The sequence below is a fragment of the Callorhinus ursinus genome, unplaced genomic scaffold (assembly GCF_003265705.2).
Source record: "Callorhinus ursinus isolate GAN/ISIS: 27379988/994484 unplaced genomic scaffold, GSC_fseal_2.0 scaffold5, whole genome shotgun sequence".
NCBI classification, from domain to species: domain Eukaryota; kingdom Metazoa; phylum Chordata; class Mammalia; order Carnivora; family Otariidae; genus Callorhinus; species Callorhinus ursinus.
The window spans coordinates 44,797,667-44,819,753 of NW_027397067.1; the positions used below are offsets into that span (position 1 = coordinate 44,797,667).

The following is a 22,087-nucleotide window of genomic DNA, read 5'->3' on the forward strand; positions in this document are numbered from 1 at the left end:
CAAACCAGGTCTACAAGGCTGTGTTGTATGATTTCCCTGCACTCTGCTTTCCTGGAGAAAGAAGATGGGAAGCAACCAGACATACACAGTCACGTCTCTTGGGTCTCAGTTAAGTGGTGAGGAAAGACATTAAGCAGGTCATTGTGAAAATGATGAAAGTCGATGGAGGGGAAATATAGGACCAGGGCTGCTGTGTGTGTTTGAGCAGGTGGCACAGACCAGGGCTGCTGTGTGTGTTTGAGCAGGTGGCACAGACCAGGGCTGCTGTGTGTGTTTGAGCAGGTGGCACAGACCAGGACTGCTGTGTGTGTTTGAGCAGGTGGCACAGACCAGGACTGCTGTGTGTGTTTGAGCAGGTGGCACAGACCAGGGCTGCTGTGTGTGTTTGAGCAGATGGCACAGACCAGGACTGCTGTGTGTGTTTGAGCAGGTGGCACAGTGCACAAAGGCACCACCCACATTGCCCATCATGTCAATTTGTATATTTCTCAGGACAATTTTATGACAGGTGGTACCAAAGTGTCCTGCACTAATGAAGTCGTTGTATTAGGATGATTTGCAGACCAACGGAAATAAAGTATCATGAGAAAGCCTACCTTTTTCTCTTCACAAAAAAGGCATCAGAGACAAGAAGGGGCCCACATGGGGCGCTAAGGAAACAGAGAATAAGCCTGTTGAATTTAGTCTAGAAACAAAGAAAGGCCTTCTGAGAAGGGAAGGATTAGCAGTTTAAAATTTTATTGCAAACTGCACAGAATATCCAAATTATTTTTTTTTACTAGATTTCTAGTATAATAGTTTCTCTGAAAACACATTCTCAAATGGCAGTGAGGCCTGAAAGAAATCAGTCCTTCAGCCTCTCTGAAGTTAAATCGCAAGTACACAAAAGAGCTACGAAGCCAGAGCAAGAAGACAGAAAGTTACACACACATCTTAGGCTGCCGTGCTTTTCCTCTGACAATTTCTGTGCGTGTGTGTGTGTGTATGTTTAATGTATTTTGTCTTGGTAGGTTATTTGGAGATTCTGGTATTTTCCAACATGCTTGGGTAGGGAGGACGTGGAGGCGTCAAAGGGTCATTGCTACTCAATGGCTGAACACATGAGCTGTGAGGATCTTACTTTTCTGCTCCCTGAAAATTAACCATTACATGGATAAGAACAATAAGAAGCTTTTCTTAAACTGGATCCTCCATTTTAGAGAATTTAATCATCAGCCACCTTTCAGGGCCAGGGAACAGATGCCCGTATAATGAATACTGTTCCCTGCTTCTGTATCCGACACTGCTCTTAGGTGTTTGTGTTTACTCGGTTTTTTCCCCAGGACAACTTCTGAGGTAAGAACTCTTTTTATCTCCATTTTGCAGATTAGGGATCTGGGGCATAAACCTGTTTAAACTACTTGTGTGAGGTCACAGAGCTTTCCAGTGGCGGAACTGAGATTTGAACCCTAGACCTAGCTGTGTGGCCCCAGAACACATGTTCCTGACCATTCAACTGCCCTGTCTTATTGGGACAAATATCCAGCCTAGGCTGTAGACCAGATTGAAAACATCCATTAAGGGGCACCTGGGTGGCTCAGTAGGGTAAGCAAGCGTCCAACTCTGGATTTCGGCTCAGGTCATGATCTCAGGGTTGTGAGATCAAGCCCAGCGTTGCGCTCCATGCTCAGTGCATGCAGAGTCGGCTTGCCCCTCTCCCTCTGCTCCTCCCCCAACTCATTTGCTCTCTCTCCCTCTCTTAAATAAATAAATAAGTAAATAAATAAAATCTTATAAAAAAAAAGAAAAACATCCATTAAGCTTTCTTACTTAACGGAAATACAAACACAAGTCAACAACCAGAATTAGCCACACTGCCAGTGTAACAAGTGTATTAGTCAGAATGAGCTTTTGGATCTATTGTTCAGTGAGAAAAATAGGGTAAAAGTGCAAGGTGACACAAGGATACTAGGGCTCTGACATTCTCAAAAAGCTGGACCCAGGCCTGGGCATTCATATCTGCCAGGATCATTCCCCATTATCCAGTCCTTGAGACTCAGGCAGGCTCCACAACTCGCCGGAGCCAGGCAGTGGAGATTGGATAATGATTAATGTGAGCATGGCCTTAAGAATTCCCTAAAGGTTTCCTGCAGAACTGCTGTCGTTTGAGGATACTTCATATAAAAACATTTTGTGGTCAGCAGGTTCTGGAAACCTGGCCTACTGCATCTGTCTCTGAAAGACTCCCAGTGTGCGTGGGCCCGTCCTGGGATGCGCCCCGCCAAGCCCTGCACTCATGAAACAGGGCTAACATTTACAATCCAGTATCACAGAGATCTGTTTGATCGTGGAACTCTTTGTTTCTCAGAACCCCTTTGGCGCCGCCGGTAAAACTAGTGTTTGAGGGATGGCTGCTTCAAGGTGAGCATGGCAGTGACGCACGGCAGAACACACACACAAGGGGAAAGGAAGGGCAGGCAGGAAGATGGCTGGAGGCAGGAATGTGAGAAGAGCACAAACTGAAATAGCCATGATGCTTACCATAGTGTTTCTTATATACTAGTCCTAAGAACAATCTGTTCAACTGAAGTTACAAAGGGAAAAGGAATTTTGATGATGTAGGATAAGACAGCAGGTCCGACATATTAGCAGGCCTGGCATATTGTGTGCAGTGAGATTAGGACACAGGATTACCTACCCGGGATCTCTCCTTACTTCTGGAGGGAGAAAGGAGCATGGGGTTGGTGTGAATCAGATCACCTAAGCAGGGGAAGGAGGATGGAAGAAAGTACCTACCCTACTTTGGAGCTCCAACTTTTTTTAAGCTGTTCTGGATTTTAATTTTCTTTCCTTCTTTTTTTTTTTTTTAAATTTTATTTATTTTTTTAAAGATTATTTATTTATTTATTTGACAGAGAGATAGCAAGAGCAGGAACACGAGCAGGGGGACTGGGAGAGGGAGAAGCAGGCTTCCCGCGGAGCAGGGAGCCTGATGCGGGGCTCAAACCCAGGACCCTGGGATCATGACCTGAGCCAAAGGCAGACGCTTAACCAACTGAGCCACCCAGGCGCCCCACCCCCCCTTTTTAATTTTAAAAACAACAAAAGATAGAAGAAAGGCCAGAAAAGAATATGCAAACTCCCATTCCATGCAACATACAATATCTTTTTTTTTGTTTGTTTTTTTAAACTCAGAAGGAAGTCTGATTTCTTTCATGAATCTCCCAAGAAATAATTGGAAAAATTCCAGCACAGAAAAATGTGGACATTCTTCTGCCTCATCTGTAGACAGAACCATATGATATGGCTATTTTAAAAATACTTTCCTTTTTTGCTCCAGGTCCTTTAGAGTTTCTAGAATCTTTATAAGGAATCTCAGGGTGGTAGGGGTTTGTTCTGAGGAATATTTTCAATCACCAATGGTCCATAACCCACCCAAAACTCTTCACAATAACCCAAATTCAGCTCAGGAATGCTGTGGGAATATTACTCATGAGCATATATTACTGTTTGAAAAGACTGTAAAGTAGGAAATGGTTTGTATTTGAGGCTATAAGTTTTGTTTTTTGGTTGGTTTGTTTTTTTTTTTTACTTCTTTGAATCATTTTATGGGCAGAGAGGGGGGTTGCTAAAAAGGTTCCAACATTGAAATGTTAATTGGGGCTAAGAGCACACAAAGAAAAATGATCTGTAGCATTAAGAGAGTCGCATCTGTCAAACCGGTGGGCTCGGCGTTTGAAGGTAGGTAGACTGGCCCCTTGGGAACTTGGGGAGGACAGACCACTGTCTAAGGTGAGTGGGAAAACTTAAGCTTCCTATTAGTGGGAGTTTTGCACAAGTCAGGCCAAGATGAGCAGCTTCACAGGCAGCTTCCCTGAAGGTCTGCAAGGGGTATCAAGGGACCCTTAATCTCTGGCAACTTCCAAATTCTCACTTTAGGTCCCACAGGGCCTGGTTGTATTTCTTTTCTGTGAAATCCTGATCATTATAATAAAATCCAGCCACACTCCCCTTTCTTTGAGCTAGGTGGAGTAGCTCTCTTTTTCTTGTTCCCAGAGAAAAGGATTCCCAGTACCTGGGAGACTCGAGATAAATGGAGAATTTCATTACAATGTGGTATACTCAACCCTCCTGCAGGTGTCTGTTTATATTTCTGGACACTTTTTTTGTCTGTTTCATGGAAGCTAAGCATAAAGCAAAACAAGAAATGAAACGAAAACCAGCTCTAAATATATAGTCATTATGAAGAATAATACAACATTTTCAGAACAATTGGGGCCTGTAGAGGTCCCAAGGCTACAATATAACTAGATCTTTTATCTATTATTCCTCAGATTTTGAGAAGAAAGAAGAAATCCATAATGTACATGTACATGGTATGTGTAGCAAAGAGAAGATATGCTAAAATTGCTCATTTTATTAGAATGTTAAAAATGGCAAATGAGGGGCACCTGGGTGGCTCAGTCATTAAGCGTCTGCCTTCGTTCGGCTCAGGTCATGATCCCAGGGTCCTGGGATCGAGCCCCGCATTGGTCTCCCTGCTCAGCGGGAAGCCTGCTTCTCCCTCTCCCACTCCCCCTGCTTGTGTTCCCTCTCTCGCCGTGTTTCTCTCTGTCAAATAAATAAATAAAATCTTTAAAAAAATGGCAAATGATTACATAAATTGTGTGCCTACTCAGAGTAATAACAAGATGGCATTTTTAACTGAGCAATTTCTAGAAAGCTGAAAAGGTGTTCTTTGCTAAATATTCTACTATAGTATACCATGAAAGCATTTTAAATAAAATATTTTGAGTGGTTAAGAGAGGAAAACTACTATCAAAATAAATTAAATTCTTTTTGAATATATATTATTTCAGTTTAAGCTATGCTTTCTTTAAGAATATCATATTTTTTTAGGAGAAATATTAAAATTGGGGCAGGTGAGTGCATCTTACGCTTGATCTAGTTGTTACCAGACAATAACCATCAACTCGTTTCTACTTCAGTGGTTTCCCAAATTCACAGACATTTAAAAACATGCTGTTTCCATAGCAGCAAATAAAGAGTAAAACTAAAAAGATTTTATTGATTTTAACAAGGCTTAGAAAATTTATTCATCTTTTTAGCAATGATTTTTGCTCTTTTTTTTTTTTAGTCTTTAGCAACATCTCATATTCTCTTTTCTAGATATATTTAGTAAATCATAAATTTTGAAAGTAGGTTAATCTGACATTACTATAAAATTACACATTCTTATAGTAATGTAGAATAACCAATATTTAATTCTTTTTTTTAAAGATTTATTTATTTATTTCAGAGAGAGAGTGCGCAAGGGTGTGCACAAGCATTAGCACGTGAGCCAGGGGGAGGGGGAGCGACCGAGAGAGAATCTTTAGCAGGCTCCAGGCCCAGCACGGAGCCCACAGGACTCCATCCCACAACCCTGAGATCATGACCTGAGCCTAAATCAAGAGTCAGATGCTTAACCAACTGAGCCACCCAGGCACCCCAATATTTTATTTTTTTTTAAAAAGAATTATTTATTTATTTATTTTATTTGAGAGAGCGAGCACAAGCAGGGAAGAGGGGCAGAGGGAGAGGGAGAAGCAGGACCCCCTCTCCCCCCCCAGGAGAAGGGAGCCCGATGTGGGACCCGATCCCAGGATGCTGGGATCATGACCTGAGCTAGAGGCAGAGGCTTAACCGACTGGGCCACCCAGGTGCCCCTCCCTCATATTTAATTCTTAATGTAAAAGAGATACTGAACTATGAAGTCAAGATCAGGCATCAAACACTCTAAGTACATGTAATGTCAGTTTAACATATGAATAAAGTATGATGTTTTACGAATGCTTTTAGATAATTCATTAAAAATTTAAAAAGCATGGTATAACATTTGCTGTTCCTGTTAATTTATTAAGATACAGACACTGGAAATCAGGCTTTTAAACATAAATATTACAGTTACAAAGTGCAGGTTTCCTCCTGAGTAACGTGGCAGCATGATGGCGGATCAGTGAAGTCAGTGTAATTGTTCCAAGTTAAAGTGCTAAGAAAACAGGAAGTAGAATTTCTTCTTTTATTCATATGTTGTTCAAGTTATATGTTTTTCGCCAACTATTCTGATCTCTAAAAATTTCTATTTGTCAAAACACAGAGAAATGGCTCACCTGTAACAGATATACAGCCTAATGGCGCAACGAGAGTAATGGGAGCAAATCCGTAGGCTGCAAAGTTGCCCGTCTCCCCCACAGCCATGAGAGCGGCCCCAGCCCACCACAACATGCTCTTGAAGTAGGGCCTTGGGTGTTCCTGGTGTGCCAGCTGGACATGAGAATATTTCTGGAAGTAAATCAGAATGCAAATAAGATAATATTTCTACCCAATTAAAACTTGCTTTGAACATTTTTTGGTCCTATGCATTTGCATCATGGCTTTTAAGTTTATTAGCAGATTATTACAGAGCAATTATTATGGTTTTCTGCTTGCTCCAAACATATTAACTGCAGAAGTGACTGCCCCTGACAGAGAATTTTGTGGTGTAAAGGGCCTTCCTTATGTAGGAATTTTGCTTAATTCTCATAACTGTAAAATTAGTATCAGTAATTGCTCTCCAAAGATGAGCAGTGTGCTAAAGAATTAAGTGTCTTTTTAGTTCATCACACCACAACACCTCCTTTAGAATGTCAAAAAAGTCCAGATGCCAAAATAAACATTGATGAAATAAAAATAATAAGTTACTCAAGAAAACCGGTTTGAAAAGGGATTTAAATGTATGAGTCAAAGCAGCTACCACAATAAACATAGAAGGGCAGATGCTTTGCTGGTATGGGGTCCGGTAGTAGAAGCTTGTTTATACATGGTAAGAGTATTTCTTTGTATTTGAAACATCTACATTCCTGGAAAATTGGCCTTTAAATAAAGCCCTATTTCCTTATTGATTTGATGATGCCCGAACCTACTTTCTACTAAGAAGTATGTACCATTCTAGATTACATTTAAAAACTTTTAAAAAATAATAAAAGTGCTAGAAGAAAACACAGAACATTAAAAATAAATCTTGGTTTATGCCAAGATTATGAACATCTTTGGTACAAATTTGTGGTACAAATTCACAAGCCACCAAGGCATCTTGCCTCAGCCATGTAATATTATTAAGAGGCCCACAAAAACATTAAATTTCTTTTAAAATCAGAAGAAGAAGAAGAAAGTGAATGCAATCCAGCCTAGACTCTATTTGTCCTTATATCAATGAGGTCATAAAATATAATTGTTTATATATTTTTGTGGAGGAAGGATCCCCAAGAGGTGCCTGAGGCACCTTGAAGTCATAATGTGTTCCTGATCAAACTATAGAGTTAGAAAAATAAGCTACTTCTTACCTGAATATTTAGGGAAATACTCATTACCAAATTTCCTAAAATGGCTAGCAAAACTCCCAAAAGGTGAATCTGTAAAAGAAAATGTTTTCTTTTTAAAATAGCACTTGTAAGATACTTCCTAAATATCCAAAAAAAAAGAAAAAAAAAACCAAAACAAAACAAAAATCAACAAAATTTACGTTGATACATTCATTTGTTTTTTCATTCAGCAAATATTTACTTAGCACCCATTTGCTAGGGTCGTTTGGATTATGAATAGTGGTTTTACTAGGATCTGTCTTTTTCACTTTAGTCAAATGTTATTTTTTAGAACTAGTGCAATCCTTTACTGAATTCTCCAGATATTTGCCTCATTGACTCAAATAAAGAAAATAGTTACCAGATTCTGACTTTTTCTCACTAAGGTGCTTCTTATTTGTCCTTTCTGTCGACTTTCCTCAGCGACGCCTCTGATCGTGGTGTTCACTGCCTCAAGTATGGACTGTATAATTGTTGCCCATCTGGTCTCCCTTGCTCCTTTCTCTTACTATATTCTGGAGGACTGTGGTATGAAGGAAAGAGTGCTGGCCTTGGAATGAAAGGATGTATCTGAGATTCAGATCTGCTCTTTTCTAATGGGTGACTCTGAGCAAGTTATTTCAGTTCCCCGGCCTCAGGAAACAAAAAGACGTTGACTAGATGTTTTCAAAATCCCTTTATTTCTAAAGTTCTATGATCTCCATGAGAGACAGGCTACATTTTCCCACCACTTCTCTGATCAAGAACCCACAATGTTTCTCTACAGTCAGCTACATTGAATATAAAACTACCGTGCCACCTCCCCATAATCTGCCCTCATTCTGACCATCCAATCTGCCACAGCGTATTTAATGTACCCTCTACCTCAGGTACCTGGCGCATGACATTCTCCAGTCCGTCACACTTTGTCTCCCCTCTCGTCTAGAGAGAACAGTGCTCTTCCTCAGCCCATTCTGGTCTACTTCACCCTCCTGGCCTGCGGAGGTCTGCCTCCCTGAGACCCATCCACACCACCGCAGCCCATCCTTACTTTCTCAGACTCTAAATGGTAAATGCTTTTATTTCTTCTTTTACGTTGTCATGTGCATCATTACGTTCTATGGATGGATGGCAAATTGAGGGAAGAGGACCATGTCTTAGGCTTCTATTGGATCGTCTACATCATCTACTTTACAAAATTAGGAGCTCTTGAAAAACACTGGCTGGAAAAAGTATATAATGATTTAAAACAAGAACTAAAAAGAGATTTAAAAATAAGTTCTTACACATTGCCCAAGAAATTTACTATAGAGAGTGCATGTATTATTTGATGACTTCAAAAGATACATTTGCTGCTCCTATCTAGGTTCAAAGGTGTCACATCTTGTAGCAGTATAAATTAGCAACAGTATCACGGATCTTCCCCCTTTTTTTTTTTTTTTAACAGTACATAACTTCTAGCTAGCTTCAAATTCCAAGGAGTTATTTGAATTTCAAATGAATATTATAACCACAAGGAACCCTTTTCAGAATGCAAAATGTCTTGGAAGTTTTAGAACCTTATTATATGTGCTGAAGTGAAATTCAGTGTTTTTAAAAAATGAAGGAGAAAAGTTGAAAACCCATTTAATAGTTGATATACAATATCCATAGCCTTTAATCAGTTAAGAATTTTCTTTTCCTAATAAAGGCACTTGGCAATAATTTTGATCACTATTCCTCATGGGGAAAAACTGTATCATAATAAATTGTGCCATTTCCATGCTTTCAATTTATAATTGAATGCATTTGGCAGTAATCAGGAAAATAAAGATTCAGAAGAAGTTTGGGATTGAATGGATGATTATGAAATTTTCCATAATTATAACAGTAAATTGTAGTATAGAAATAACTTACTTCAGTTCTTTAAATCATTCACTGAATAGTTTAAACACCACCAGGCTGAGTGTTTAGAAAATGGCAATGATTTCTCTGATATGACACCAAAAGCACAGGCAACAAAAGAAAGAATAGGTAAGCTGGACTTCATCAAGATTAAAATCTTTTGTTCAACAAAGGACACTATTAATGGAGTGAAAAGGCAATCTACACAACAGGAATAAATATTTGCAAATCACGTATCTCCTAAATATTGATATCCAGCATAAAGAACTCCTACAATTCAATAACAAATTAACAACCCAATTAAAAATAGGCAAAGGACTTGTATAGACGTTTCTCCAAAGAAGATATACAAATGGCCAATAGGCACATGAAAAGACGTCCAACGGCACTAATCACTCAGAACATGCAAATCGAAATCACAATGAGCTACCACCCATTCAAATGGCTACAATTAAAAAACAACAACAACAACAGAAAGTAACAAGTGTTGGAAAGGATGTGGAGAAATTGGAACCCAGGTGCACTGCTGAAAAGGATGTTAAATCGTATAGCCGCTGATCATACGCCATATATAAGAATTAACTCAAATCAAAGACCCAAGTTAAGGGCTAAAACTATGAAATTCTCAGGAAAAAACATAGGAATAAACCTTCATCATCTTGGATTTGGCCATGGATTCTTATAGATAAGACATCAAAGGCATAAGCAACAAAAGAAAAAATAATTGGACCTTATCAATATTAAAAACTTTTGTGTTTCAAAGGACACTATGAAGAAAGTGAAAAGACAACCCATAAAGTGGGAGAAAATATTTGGAAATCATATATCTGATAAGGGACCTGTCTCTAGAATATATATATAAATATCTTAGAACTCAATGACAAAAAGACAACCCAATTAAAATTGGGCAAAGGATCAGAATAGACATTTCTCCAAAGAAGACAAATGGCTAATAAACACATGAAAAGACGTTCAACATCATTACTCACCAGGTAATGCAAAAAGAAAACAGTGATATACCACTTCACACCAAATAAGATGGCTATAATCAAAAATAATAACAGGTATTAGCAAGGATGTAGATAAATCAGAAAGCCTCATACACCGCTGATGGAAATACAAAATGGTGCAACTACTTTGGAAAACAGTCTGGCAGCTCCTCAAAAATTTAAGTGTGCAATTTCCATTTGACTCAGCAATTCCACTCCTAGGTATATATCCAAGAGAAATGAAAACATATGTCTACACAAACATTTGTACACAAATGTCCATAGCAGTATTACTCATAATACAGCCAAAAGTGAAAATGACTCCAATGTCCACCAACTAATGCATAAATAAAATGTAGTGTATTCACACAATAGAATATCATTTATCCATAAAAAGGAATGAAGCAGAGATATATGCTACGACCTGGATGAGTCTTGGAAAATTTATGCTCTGTAAAAGAATCTGGTCACAGAAGACCACGTGTTATATGATTCCTTTTATATAAAAGGTCCCGAGTAGACAAATCTATAAACAGAGAAAGCAAATTAGTGCTGGTTGCTTAGGCCAGGTAAGGATGCAGGGCTCAGGGATGACAGCCAAAGGTGGAGGGTTTCTTTTTGAGGTGATGAAAATGTTCTCAAGCTGATTGTGATGAAGGTCACACAACTCTGCGAATATACTAAACACCAGTGAATTGTACGCTTTAAAATGAGTGAGCTGTATGAGTTGTGAACTGCATTTCAATAAAGTTGTTCCAAACAATAATTTTTAACACACAAAGTATTCACACCTTTTTTTTTGGCCCAAAGAAATAAAATGCTACCAATGTAGCTTACTTTCTTACAGTCTCTTCTCCCTTCCAGAGATAAGAAACATTTTTCTCAAGTTGATATAGATCAACTTCTTTCCCAGATTTGCTTTTATCTTTGCTTACTGATTTTTTTCATCTTCTTCATTTAGACACTTAACTCATTAGCTTTTCCTCTTTCTTCCTATCTAATAACACACATAAGCACAGCTGTACATATTCCCGTAAGTACACCCTCTGTTTTAGCTCCGTGCTTACTTTAGGCATTTAGTTCATTGGCATTTACTTCTAAATATTTCCTAATCATTTTATTATTTTTATCTGAGCCTTATTCAAAGGTGTGTTTTTCAATATTTCTAAATGAATGGGGGTGTTGTTTATTGCTTTGTTACCAATTTCTAATTTTATTGAGTTGTGTGCAGAAAATAGGCTGTGTGTAAATTAACATTTGCTTTTTGACCTACTATATGGTATAAACTGAAATTTATTTTGTGACTTAATAGTGTATGGTCAAGTTTTATAAGTATTCCATGTATGCTTGAAAAGAGAGTATTTGATTGTTGGGTTAATACATTCTATATAAATTTTGCTATCTATCTACCCCTCCATCTATCCATCCATCCATTATCTCCGTTAATTCATTGCTCAAATCTCTGCTACTCTTAATACCAATGTAGGTATATTAAAAATGTAACTATGAGCATGGACTTATCCATTTTCCTTTTAAATATACTGAATTTTGCTTTAAAAGATGTAAAGTGCTATAGTGTTGGTAAATATAAGTTCAGGATTGTTTTATCTTCTCAGTTAATTGTTCTTTTTATCATTATATATTGACTCTTAATCTCAATGTTTTCACTTTAATGTTTATTTTATCTGATATTACTATAATACAGCTGCTTTCTTTGGATATTTGCCACTTTCCACATCACTTACTTCCAAAATTTCTGTGTCATTATATTTCGTCAGGCCTCTTATACATTGAAAATAACTGAACTAAAAAAAAACAAAACAAAACCTGAGACTTTCTGTTAAATGGGAAGTTTGGTCCATTTTATTTATTGTGATTATATTTTCATTTGTTTCTACCATCTTTTTTTTGTATTTGTAGTTATTTTGCTTTTTCTTTGCTTTCTAGTTTCTCCTTTCCTCAATCTTGTTGGATTGGTTAATCATTCTTTACTTTTTTCCTTCCCCTACTCATTTGGCTAGGAAGTTATATATCTTATTTATTTTCTTTTAGTAATTATCGTTAAGTTTTTAAAACTTTTCATTTTGAAATACTTATTGACTCACAGTAGGCTGTAAAGAAATGTAAAGGCAGGTGCTGTGCGCTCTTCCCCCAACCTCCCCTCAAAGTTAACATCTCACACAACTATAAGGAAACATCAAAGTCAAGAAATCAGCATTGGTAAAGCTCTGGTTCAGATTTTACCGGCTGTGCTAGCACTTGTGTGTATGTGTATATATGTGAGAACAAGATACTCATCTGTAGCATCATCACAAGATTCCCTTGTGTTGCCCCTTTATTGATACACCCATTTTCTTCCCCTCCCCATCTCTAATCTATAGCAACCACTAATCTGTTCTACATCTCTAGAATTGTATTAATTTACATATGCTACTTAGATGGAACCATGCAGTTTATATACTTTTGAAATTGGCATCAGCCTTGACGTTCATCCAAGTTGTTGCATCAATAGCCCATTCCTTTTAAATGCTGAGTAGTATTCCATGGTATGGATGTGCCACAATTTACCTAACCACTCACCCACTGAATGACATTTTGAGTAGTTTCCAGTTTTTGGCTGTATGAATAAAGCTGCTATGAACATTGTGTACAAATTCTGTATGAAAGTAAGTTCATTGCTCTGGGATAAAGGCCAAAAGTGTAACTGCTGGATCATGTGGAAAGCCTATTTTAAGTTTTGAAAAGAACTGCCAAAATATTTTCCAGAGTAACTGTCCCATTTTACATTCCCAACAGCAATATATGAGTGATACAGTTTCTCTACTATTCAATTTATCTTGCATGCTTGATATACATTCTAATGTTAATCAATATTTCCAACCTCCTGAACATTATAAAAATTTTGTTTTAATGACATTCTCTCCTCTCCTATCTTACACGGTCTTGATGGTATATTAGCTCCACCTTGCTTTTATATCCTCAAATTAGTCATTGTTATGATTGTTTCATACAACCAATACTTGCCTTATTTATCCATGTTTCTTTCTTTCCTCATCACTGCTTTTTTGAGAAAAACAGCTTTATTGAGATATAATTCACATACCATCATGTTCACCCTTTTAAAGTGTACAATTTAATAGCTTTTAGAATATTCAGAGTTATGCAATTATCACCACTATCTGATTTCAGAATATTTTCATCACCCCCCAAAACAAACTCTACACCCATTAGCACTCACTTCCCATTCCCTCCTCCCCTCAGTCCCTTGCAACCACCAAACTACTTTCTGTCTGTGTGGATTTGCCTATTGTGGGCATTTTATATAAAATGACTCATAACAATATGTGACCTTTTGTGTCTGGCTTCTTTCACTTAGCATGTTGTTTTCAAGGCTTACTGTGGTATAGCATGTAGCAGCATGTATCAAGAATGTAGAATGTATCATTCCTTTGTATGAAATATTCCACTGTAAGGATTCACCACATTTTATTTATGTATGCATCAGCTGATTTATGTATTCATCAGCTGATTTGGGTTGTTTCTACTTTTTGGATATCAACATTCTGGCATCTTAATTTTTTTTCTGGATTCAGCGTCCTTCCCGAAGAAACCTTTAGTAGCTCTTTCAATGAAATCTTTGAGTTCCAGTTCTCTGTTATTCTGCAAATACCTTTATGTCATCTTTCCCCTTGAGTATAGAAATGCAGGCTGACAGTTACTTCATTCAGTGCTCTGATGATATTATTCTATTGTCACCTGGGGCTGCTTGTTGTTGAGAAATAGGTTGTCAACCTAATTGTTGCTCCTTTGCAGATGGTCTGTCATTTTTCTCAGGATGCTCTTAAGATTTTCTTTGTCATTGGTTTTCAGCAGTTTCACTACAGTTTTTTGGTATGTGAATTACCTTTTGCTTAGGACTCATGCTTCCTCAATTTGAGGATTCATGTCTTTCACCAGTTTGGTTAAGTTCTCAACTATTATCTCTTCGAATGTCCTCTCCCTTTTTGTTCTATTCTGTCCACATAGAACTCCTGTTATCAGTAATGTTAGACTCTTAAATACTATCCTCGTTTCCTATTAATATCATATTTCCAACTCTTAATACTGAATTCTGGACAATTTCCTCTGACAGAAGATCTGTTTTAGGTTAACTTTTCTGACTTCTGTCCTCTGAATTGAGTCTTCATACACTTCCATGTCTACATATCTTCTACAATACTGCGATGATTTTGTACAAGTTCATTTTTCCTCTAGACTATAAGCTCCTTGAGGGCAGAGCTGTGACTTACTTGTCAACTCATTTTTGTAACCCTAATGACTAGTTTAGGACCTGGCAGGACGATGTTGTTTATTAAATGCTTTTTGAACTGATTATAAACTGTCTAGAAATAGCACATTTTGGCCTTTGGTCCCAGGAAGATCTCAAAGGGAATATTTTGTAACCAACTGGAGTTTGAATATACTAAGCTCTCAGTTTTTGTGAGAACACAAATTTGTCCCAGAATTCAGATTTCAACAATTAAGAGTTTCCAGTAGTGTGCAATAAAAAGCTGCTTGCTGACATTTAAAATCTAGTTAATTCATATTATACAAAGAACAAGTAATATATAGGTATTAAAGCAGGTGTCAGAAACAGTTTCCTGATAAACTCAGTATATCTGATTCTTTATTTTTCTGAAACTTTACCTAATTATTCAAGGTTAATTGCATACTCATTAAATTCATTTCACACATAATTATAAATAGTAGTAATAGAGTAAATCCTCATTAATGCCCCTAATTGAAGCGGAGGAATACTTCAAATTTGCAGTGTTTTTAAAATAAGGTGGTTTAATTACCTTCAAGAACATACAGTAACTTGAACTAACCAATATTAAATGCTGTTTCCAATGAGAGGCTCTGGTAAATGTGCTTTAATGACTACAAAATCCTCATCTGCAATCAAGAGTATCATTTGCATACAGTGAGCAGACCCTTATAAACTGCCATTTAAATTAAAGATGTCTCGTTTACATCATTCCTTTTACTCAGACTGTTCTCTGTTTTCTAGCATTTTAGAATTAGTGGGAGTTTAGATCTCCTCTCCTTCCCCCACCCCCTTTCTCCCCTTGTTGATTTGGAGACTGGTCAGGAAAGAGAACAGAGGGACTTGTGCAAAGTCACATAGCTAGAGGCAGGCATATTTTGGCCCCAAGGCACCCAGCTCATGTCTGAATCACTATGTCTTCGCCGACTGCAATCAGTAACCTTCTGGCTAGTCATTGTCAATTTACTACAATTTTAAAATTGCAAAATCTGTTTCTTTTTCTCAGCGCAAGTCATATAAAGCAAAGATAATAATCGAAAGGAAAGGTTGCTCCACCACTCAATAATGCAGTTAGAAGTACAGGCCGGACACACAGAAAGATGCCCTTAATTTGTTCAGTGCTCTCTCTTGTCACCACTGTAGCTTAACTCCTGACTTTTCCAGGATGTCTTGGCAAACAGATGGTGGGAGCCACAGCAAACAATTTATCTGGAATGAGATTCAAAATATCAGCACTGATAAGTATCAAGGATGTTTTTGTTTTATTTGGAATAACAATCTTCTATCCTACCTTTTGTGCCAAGAGTGTTCTTTAGATATTTTGCATAAAGTTATTGACCTATAATCCATGGGTGGGGTGGGGGTGGTTTGGCCAGATGGAGGTGGGATATAACACGGGTGTGTGGAGTTGGTAATAGTCTGTCCTGGTTCTGACTTTGAACTCAAACATATTCCTGGCTCTGCCTTCAAAACATAAATTCAGAATCAGACCCCAGTGGAGCTAGTGTGTGGTTCAAAAGAACCATAGATTCAGAGCTAGTTTTGAATGCTATTATAGTCATATTCACCTCACAACTGAAATAATGCTATGTCTCCTATTCCAGGCAGTAAAATATGCCTGAACACGCAAGTGACAGATTTAGTTTTTAGTGCTGGAAATACCACAGCTTGGGTGATTTAGGTCAACTAGTCCCTGTGGGAATGACCGTAAAAGCCTCAATCTGCAAGGGGATGACATGTCTGAGAAATGGGTGTTTAGTTCACCCCATGTCACAGGAAACTCTTAGGAATGAGCTTATTGTTTTGCATTTGCACCTTGTAAACTTGTAGACAATTACCTCACCTCCAGAACAGCTAGGAAGGGACAGGAGGACATCCAAATTCTTAGTAATACTTTGTAATACTTAAGTATTAGGAGTGAAGACTCATAGTGTATACAACTTACTTTGAAATGGTATATTACAATATAAAGTTAAAAAAAAACATACAAAGAGAGAGAACAAACAAATGTTTCACAATGTTCACAACTGGTGAATCTCCAGGTGAAGGACATGTGGTGTTCATTGTTCTACTCTTCCTCACTTTATATAAGTTGGAAAATTTTCAAACTAAGAAGTTAAAAAACCACTGCATTACAGACTCAATGAAGTTAAAGGGAATATGGATTCACTTAAAAAGAGTTAAAAGAGGAGATGACAATAAGAAAAGCAAGAAATATAAAGCAAGCCGGTTGAACCAAGGAAAGATATTAAGGGGAGAAATAAAACTATTGCACAACTTAAAACCACATGCAGACACTGCTTAGGAGAAACACACAAAGTGGAGGAAAAGTACATGAAATGCAAGGGGTCAGAGAGAAAAAAGGTAAGTATGGCAGAGACATCTCGAGGATGGTCACAGCAGATGCTATTCATTCAGTCATGCATCCATTTGGTATTTATTCCGCAACTGCCAAATATTAGGTTCTACGTCAGGAACTCAGGATGCAGAGTACCCTTGAGGAGCTCAGAAGAAGTAGAAAAGGCAATGATAACAGACTAAGGCCACCTGCTAAATCTGTAATAGAGGTAGATGCTTTACAGAACCCATGGGAACAGAAGGGACAGAGAGTGCGAATCGACCTAGCTTGGAGAGTATATTAGCTACAGGAGTGGCTGCGATGACAAATTACCACAAAGTTGGTGGCTTAAAACAACAGGAATGTATTCTTTCACAGTCTGGCAGGTGAGAAACCCAGAATAAATTTCACTGGGCTGAAATCAAGATGGCAGAGCTACATTCCCTCTGAAGGCACTAGAGGAGAATTCATTTCTTGCCTTTCCCATTTTCTGGTGGCTGCGGGCATATCGTTGGTTTATGGTTCTATCACTCTAATCTCTATCTCCATGGCCACATCACTGTCTCTTTTTTGTATGAAATCTCCCTGTGCCTCCCTCTTATATTAAGGTGGCATTTGGGGTCCATCCAAATAATCCAGGATAGTCTTCCTATCTCAAGAACTTGAACTTAATCATATCTGCAGTCAACAGGATAGCTGAAGGGCCTTCAAGCAGAAGATGCCAGGATAGCTGGACTGGAGAAGCAGGCAGGAGCCGCTATCTGCCACGAATCTGTAGGTGGCACAAAAGACTCTAAACTAGAGGACGGATGCAGATTTCACTTTGAAGAAGACTCATCCTGGCTGTAGTGTGGAGGACGCACTGGCAAGGAGCAAGACCAGAGAACAGGAAAACCATTTAGGAGACGACTTCAGGAGTTCAGAGAAGTAGGGACAATGGGAGAGTTAATTACAACCGGGCCATGAAGAAACAATATTCATATTCATCGTGGTACACATTGGAGACAACCTGTAACATGTAATGCTTTTTGGATTACTGAATGGGTTGGACTATTCTTACCACTAATTTCCTTTGCCCTTGCAGATAATTGAGTTGTCTGCAATACTAACCCAAACTGAGTTAAAACCATAATATCATATGTGGAAAAAAAAAGAATAATGTTTAGGCATGACAGATTTTTAATTTGTTATCTCGGTCGTTGTATGCTAAAAGGTTATTACCTTTCCATCCTGAGAAAGTCTCATGACACTGGATCCAAATCTGGTGATTTAAAGCCAACAGGCAAGCTCTGGGTTACATAACACAGTATATCATTGCTATTCTTACAAGCGGTTCCATGCCAATTTGTAATCAACCTTAAAACCTAGGCAGAAAAAGCCGAACATATTGCCTTCCCATACAATTAAGAACTATTACATTTTATCTTTTACTTGGGAACACATTGACTTACATAATTGTACATTCATTATTTTTATAAACCAAACTCCATTAGGGATAAACCTTACTAAGCTTACCAAGAAGCCACCATGTTTTTTGCCTTTGAGAAATCTAAATTTCAGCAGAAAAAAAAGTTTATGGGAAAAGTAACATATTTAACAACACATCCTTTGGGGGCTTTTAACACTTTGTGAAAAGGAGAGCAACAATTGTCAAGAAAGATGAGATACTGGTCCAGGGAGTCTTCAAACTTGGTTCTATTATAAAACAAATCAACCCCATAGAAGGTTGTGAAGGGAATCTTTGAAACAAGGGCAGACATGCTGAACACAAAGAATGCTATTTTTTCCATCCAGACAGATCTAAGGTCCATAACTTTCAAATTTTGCAAGATCATATTCATAATAATTTAAAAACTCTGTAATCCCTTGTTTTCAAAGAAGCAGGATTGCAGTCTGCCTTTTGCAGGGCCAGCCCAGGCTTTGGAAGAGGCTTCCTATCCTAAAGCTGGGAACCTGAGAGCTCTTGTAGCTATAAGTCCTTCCTTCACACCTGCCTGGGCTTCTGGGGTTATCTGTCCTTCTGAAGAGCAATGCCTGCCTTAAACTCTGTGTTTGGTTGGCTCCATCCCCCTGGAGACTAAACTCTATTGCGTATGTCAGGCATCAGCCACTGGGTGAGTTTCTGCCTGAGTATGAGGGAGGGATAATGACATTGCTGCTCTCTGACAGACTTCTGTCAGAGAATCCTGTGGCCCTTGCCACCCACCAGACCAGATCTTTCTGACAGCAAAGCAGGAATCAAGTTCAAGTGTTCTACACCTCTTAGGCATTGTGACTTGCACTCTTCGTTGCCTCCAATGGGCCACTCCTCATAGCCCAAATAATTTCCCCTATCCCCAAGCTCTTCCTTCCTGGCCAGTGATGGTGACTCTGATTTAGGTCTGCAAATGTAGTTCAAAAGATTAATAAAATACATGTAGCTCACGATTATTCTCAACTTTATGGCTGCAGCCGTTGCTTATAACATGAGGTCTGCTTGTACCCTGCCCACAAAGGACCACTCATTTCTCCACTGCTGTGACTCAGACAGCCACATCCAAAGGTATATTATAGTTTCCCCTTCTGCTTTGGCGCTCTTATTTGCCATTACATACCTGTACTTTGTTAGTCTGGAAGCTTAATGTAAATAGTCTATCAGATAGTATAGGCAAGGGTAGCTTTACACCAGTCCTTCAAATGTGGTTTATCAAGTAATTATAAAACATTCTCTCTCTCTCTCCCTGTCCTTCTCTCTCTCTCACACACACACATACACTATGTATATCACATATATATAGCTACATTTTGAGGACACAATCCATGTTTTCTGATTTCTTTGATATCACTGTCTAACACTGCTCTGTTAAGAAGGGCTCTCTTCTTGTGATTTTTATTGTATAGAATGTTGATGGCATTTTAGGTCCTCATTTGTTGATTTGCTGATCAAGCTTAATATGGGCTGTGACAACAGGGAAGACAGTGCAGCTATGTCCCTAATAGTCCTGGAACAATCAGAAATTTGCAAATCCAGAGGCTGAAGAAGACATAAAGGACCCCCCACCCCGAATTCACAGGATTCACCTCAAACTTGAATGAGATATTGGAAATGCTAACATGGCTTCTAGGATTCCATATAGTATTGCACTCATACACCATACCTTTTCCACCTAAATCCACTAAACTTTTAGGAGTTTCCAACTTACTGAAGAGGTGATTGTTGATGGTAAAGAAATTTCTAAGCAGGTAGAGATAAGAAAGAGACTAAGCAAGGGATACTACCTTTGCCAGATGATTCCCTTTGACTTTGCCATCAATAGGAAAGACAGGGGCTCTTTGTAGATTTTTTTGGGGGGGGCTGATGTCTGAGGGGGTAAGCTTAGAATTTAGAAATAAGTCACCACTTATTTGACATGAGGGTAATAAAAATATTTCAGAAGTTGATCCTATAATCTGAGCTTTTAAGGAGATTATCCTGTTCAGGTCTCACCCACAAAGGCAGGCAGGTTAAATAGGGGGCATCTTTTTAGGGCTGCTCATGTGAAGCAGGATACAGAAAAGGAAGGTCCTAAATGAGCTGAGAAGGGTGTAGTTTGAGAGTTGCCCAAGTCGACAATGATCCATAGGAGGACATTGTTGTTAGCACCACACAGTATCCCCTTCTCTTGGTTACAGGACCCCTCTTTCAGCTAGCCCTTCCTAAAACTGCCCATGTTCTTTGGGGACGCCAAGCCCAGTAACTCTGCCCTTGGTGACTGGTATGGGAAAGTCCACGAACCTAACCTCATCCAGTCAGGCTAAAGCCCATTTACTTTCATTGGTTGAGAAAGTCAATCTTCTTCTCCTGGAAGTGGAAGGAAGAATGTAGGGTAGTGGGGCAAGTCTGTTAAAAGTGGGACCAACAACCTCTAAGAGGACAGTGAGATACTGAGCCTTTGCCATGTTGTTAGAGCCTGTGGATCAAGCCTTAGTTGAACCCAGAGTTCTCTTGGACTTTCATGTTAAGCTGATTATTTAAGCCAGTTAGTGTTAGGTTTTCTGTGACTTGCCAACTAATGCCTCTTTTATTTTTTAAAAATATTTTATTTATTTATTTGACAGAGAGAGGGAGAGCACAAGCAGGGGGAGTGGCAGGCAGACTGAGAGGGAGAAGCAGGCTCCTGGTAGGGAGCCCGACGTGGGGCTTGATCCCAGGACCCCGGGATCAGGACATGAGCCAAAGGCAGATGCTTAACCAACTAAGCCACCCAGTTGCCCGCAAACTTAGGCCTCTTAATTACAAAGCATTCTTGGTTAGAGAAACCAAGTTAAGCGAGAAGAGAGACAGATTCCTACAGCAAACTTAGTTTGGCCAGTGATCCAAATTATTCCAAGAAGAAACCAACTGGAGAGGTACCAAGAAGGAGGCGTGGGGGATTTCAGAAACCCGTGCTGAGGCTGCAGGCAGGCAGCAGGACAATCCTTGGAGGCAGACCCTGGGAGGACCTGTCAAGGCCAGGGTCCCTGAAGGAGTCCGGCCAGGCCAAACACAATCTTTGGTGAGGTGTGGCGTTTGGGACTAAGCGTATGTTAGCTTGTATTTACAAAAGCGGACAGTCCACACCTCCAACGTGTGTCAAAGATGGCAGGAGGCCATCCGAAGAATGACCAAGGTCGGGGCAAGTGACAAGAGAAGGCACATGCTAAGAACCATGTGAGGGGAAGTGGAGTGTTATCTGCCAGCCGCCAGGCAATCAGGACATTCCGGTGAACCAGGACGCACTGGGGCGGGGTGAGCTCTGACTTTATGGAATATGTAAGTCTATCTGGAACACAGTGGAAGATGAGTTATAAAAAGGTGTAAACTGAATAGAGTAATACTGGACCTTTAGGAAAAAACAAATAAACAAACAGCTAACATAAATGCCATGGAAATCTCAACATTAACGGCGCCTGAGCCATCCAGGCTGGGAGGGCTTGTCTTGCTGGTTGAACTACAATCAGTGTCTGGTAATAGGATCACACTACTGCCGCCTAACGCCTCTATCACTGTTCCCAGTGCCGCACATCCATCCCCCCAGCCCAGGAGTTGGCAAGTGGCAGAAGACATAGGAGGAATCCTTCCCTTAGCACTAACAAGTGTTCCAACGAGGAAAGTACTGCAATAAGGAAGTGCTCTGGAATGTGAATGTGTTTGCAGAGTGATAGGGAGCCAAACATCAAAGGGAGTGAGGAAGGCACTGGATACAGAGAAATCAGCAGTTTTAGATTAAAA

At 39.0% G+C, this 22,087-nt stretch overlaps 1 protein-coding gene across 6 annotated transcripts in view; it reads right to left on the minus strand.

Annotated features, from left to right (window-relative positions):
* Positions 1–22,087, minus strand: part of NIPAL2 (NIPA like domain containing 2) — a 75,209-nt gene that overhangs the window by 46,592 nt on the left and 6,530 nt on the right. For 4 of the 6 annotated variants that reach the window (XM_073893006.1, XM_073893002.1, XM_025870898.2 and 1 more), the window contains 2 exons: positions 7,344–7,412; positions 6,132–6,303 (listed from right to left, as the gene is read on the minus strand). In XM_073893006.1, coding sequence (XP_073749107.1) covers positions 6,132–6,303; positions 7,344–7,367 — 196 coding nt within the window. In that variant the 5' untranslated portion in view covers positions 7,368–7,412. Of the gene's footprint in view, positions 1–6,131; positions 6,304–7,343; positions 7,413–7,722; positions 8,370–22,087 lie in introns of those variants that run through there. The other 2 variants (XM_073893005.1, XM_073893003.1) reach the window with 2 other exon arrangements.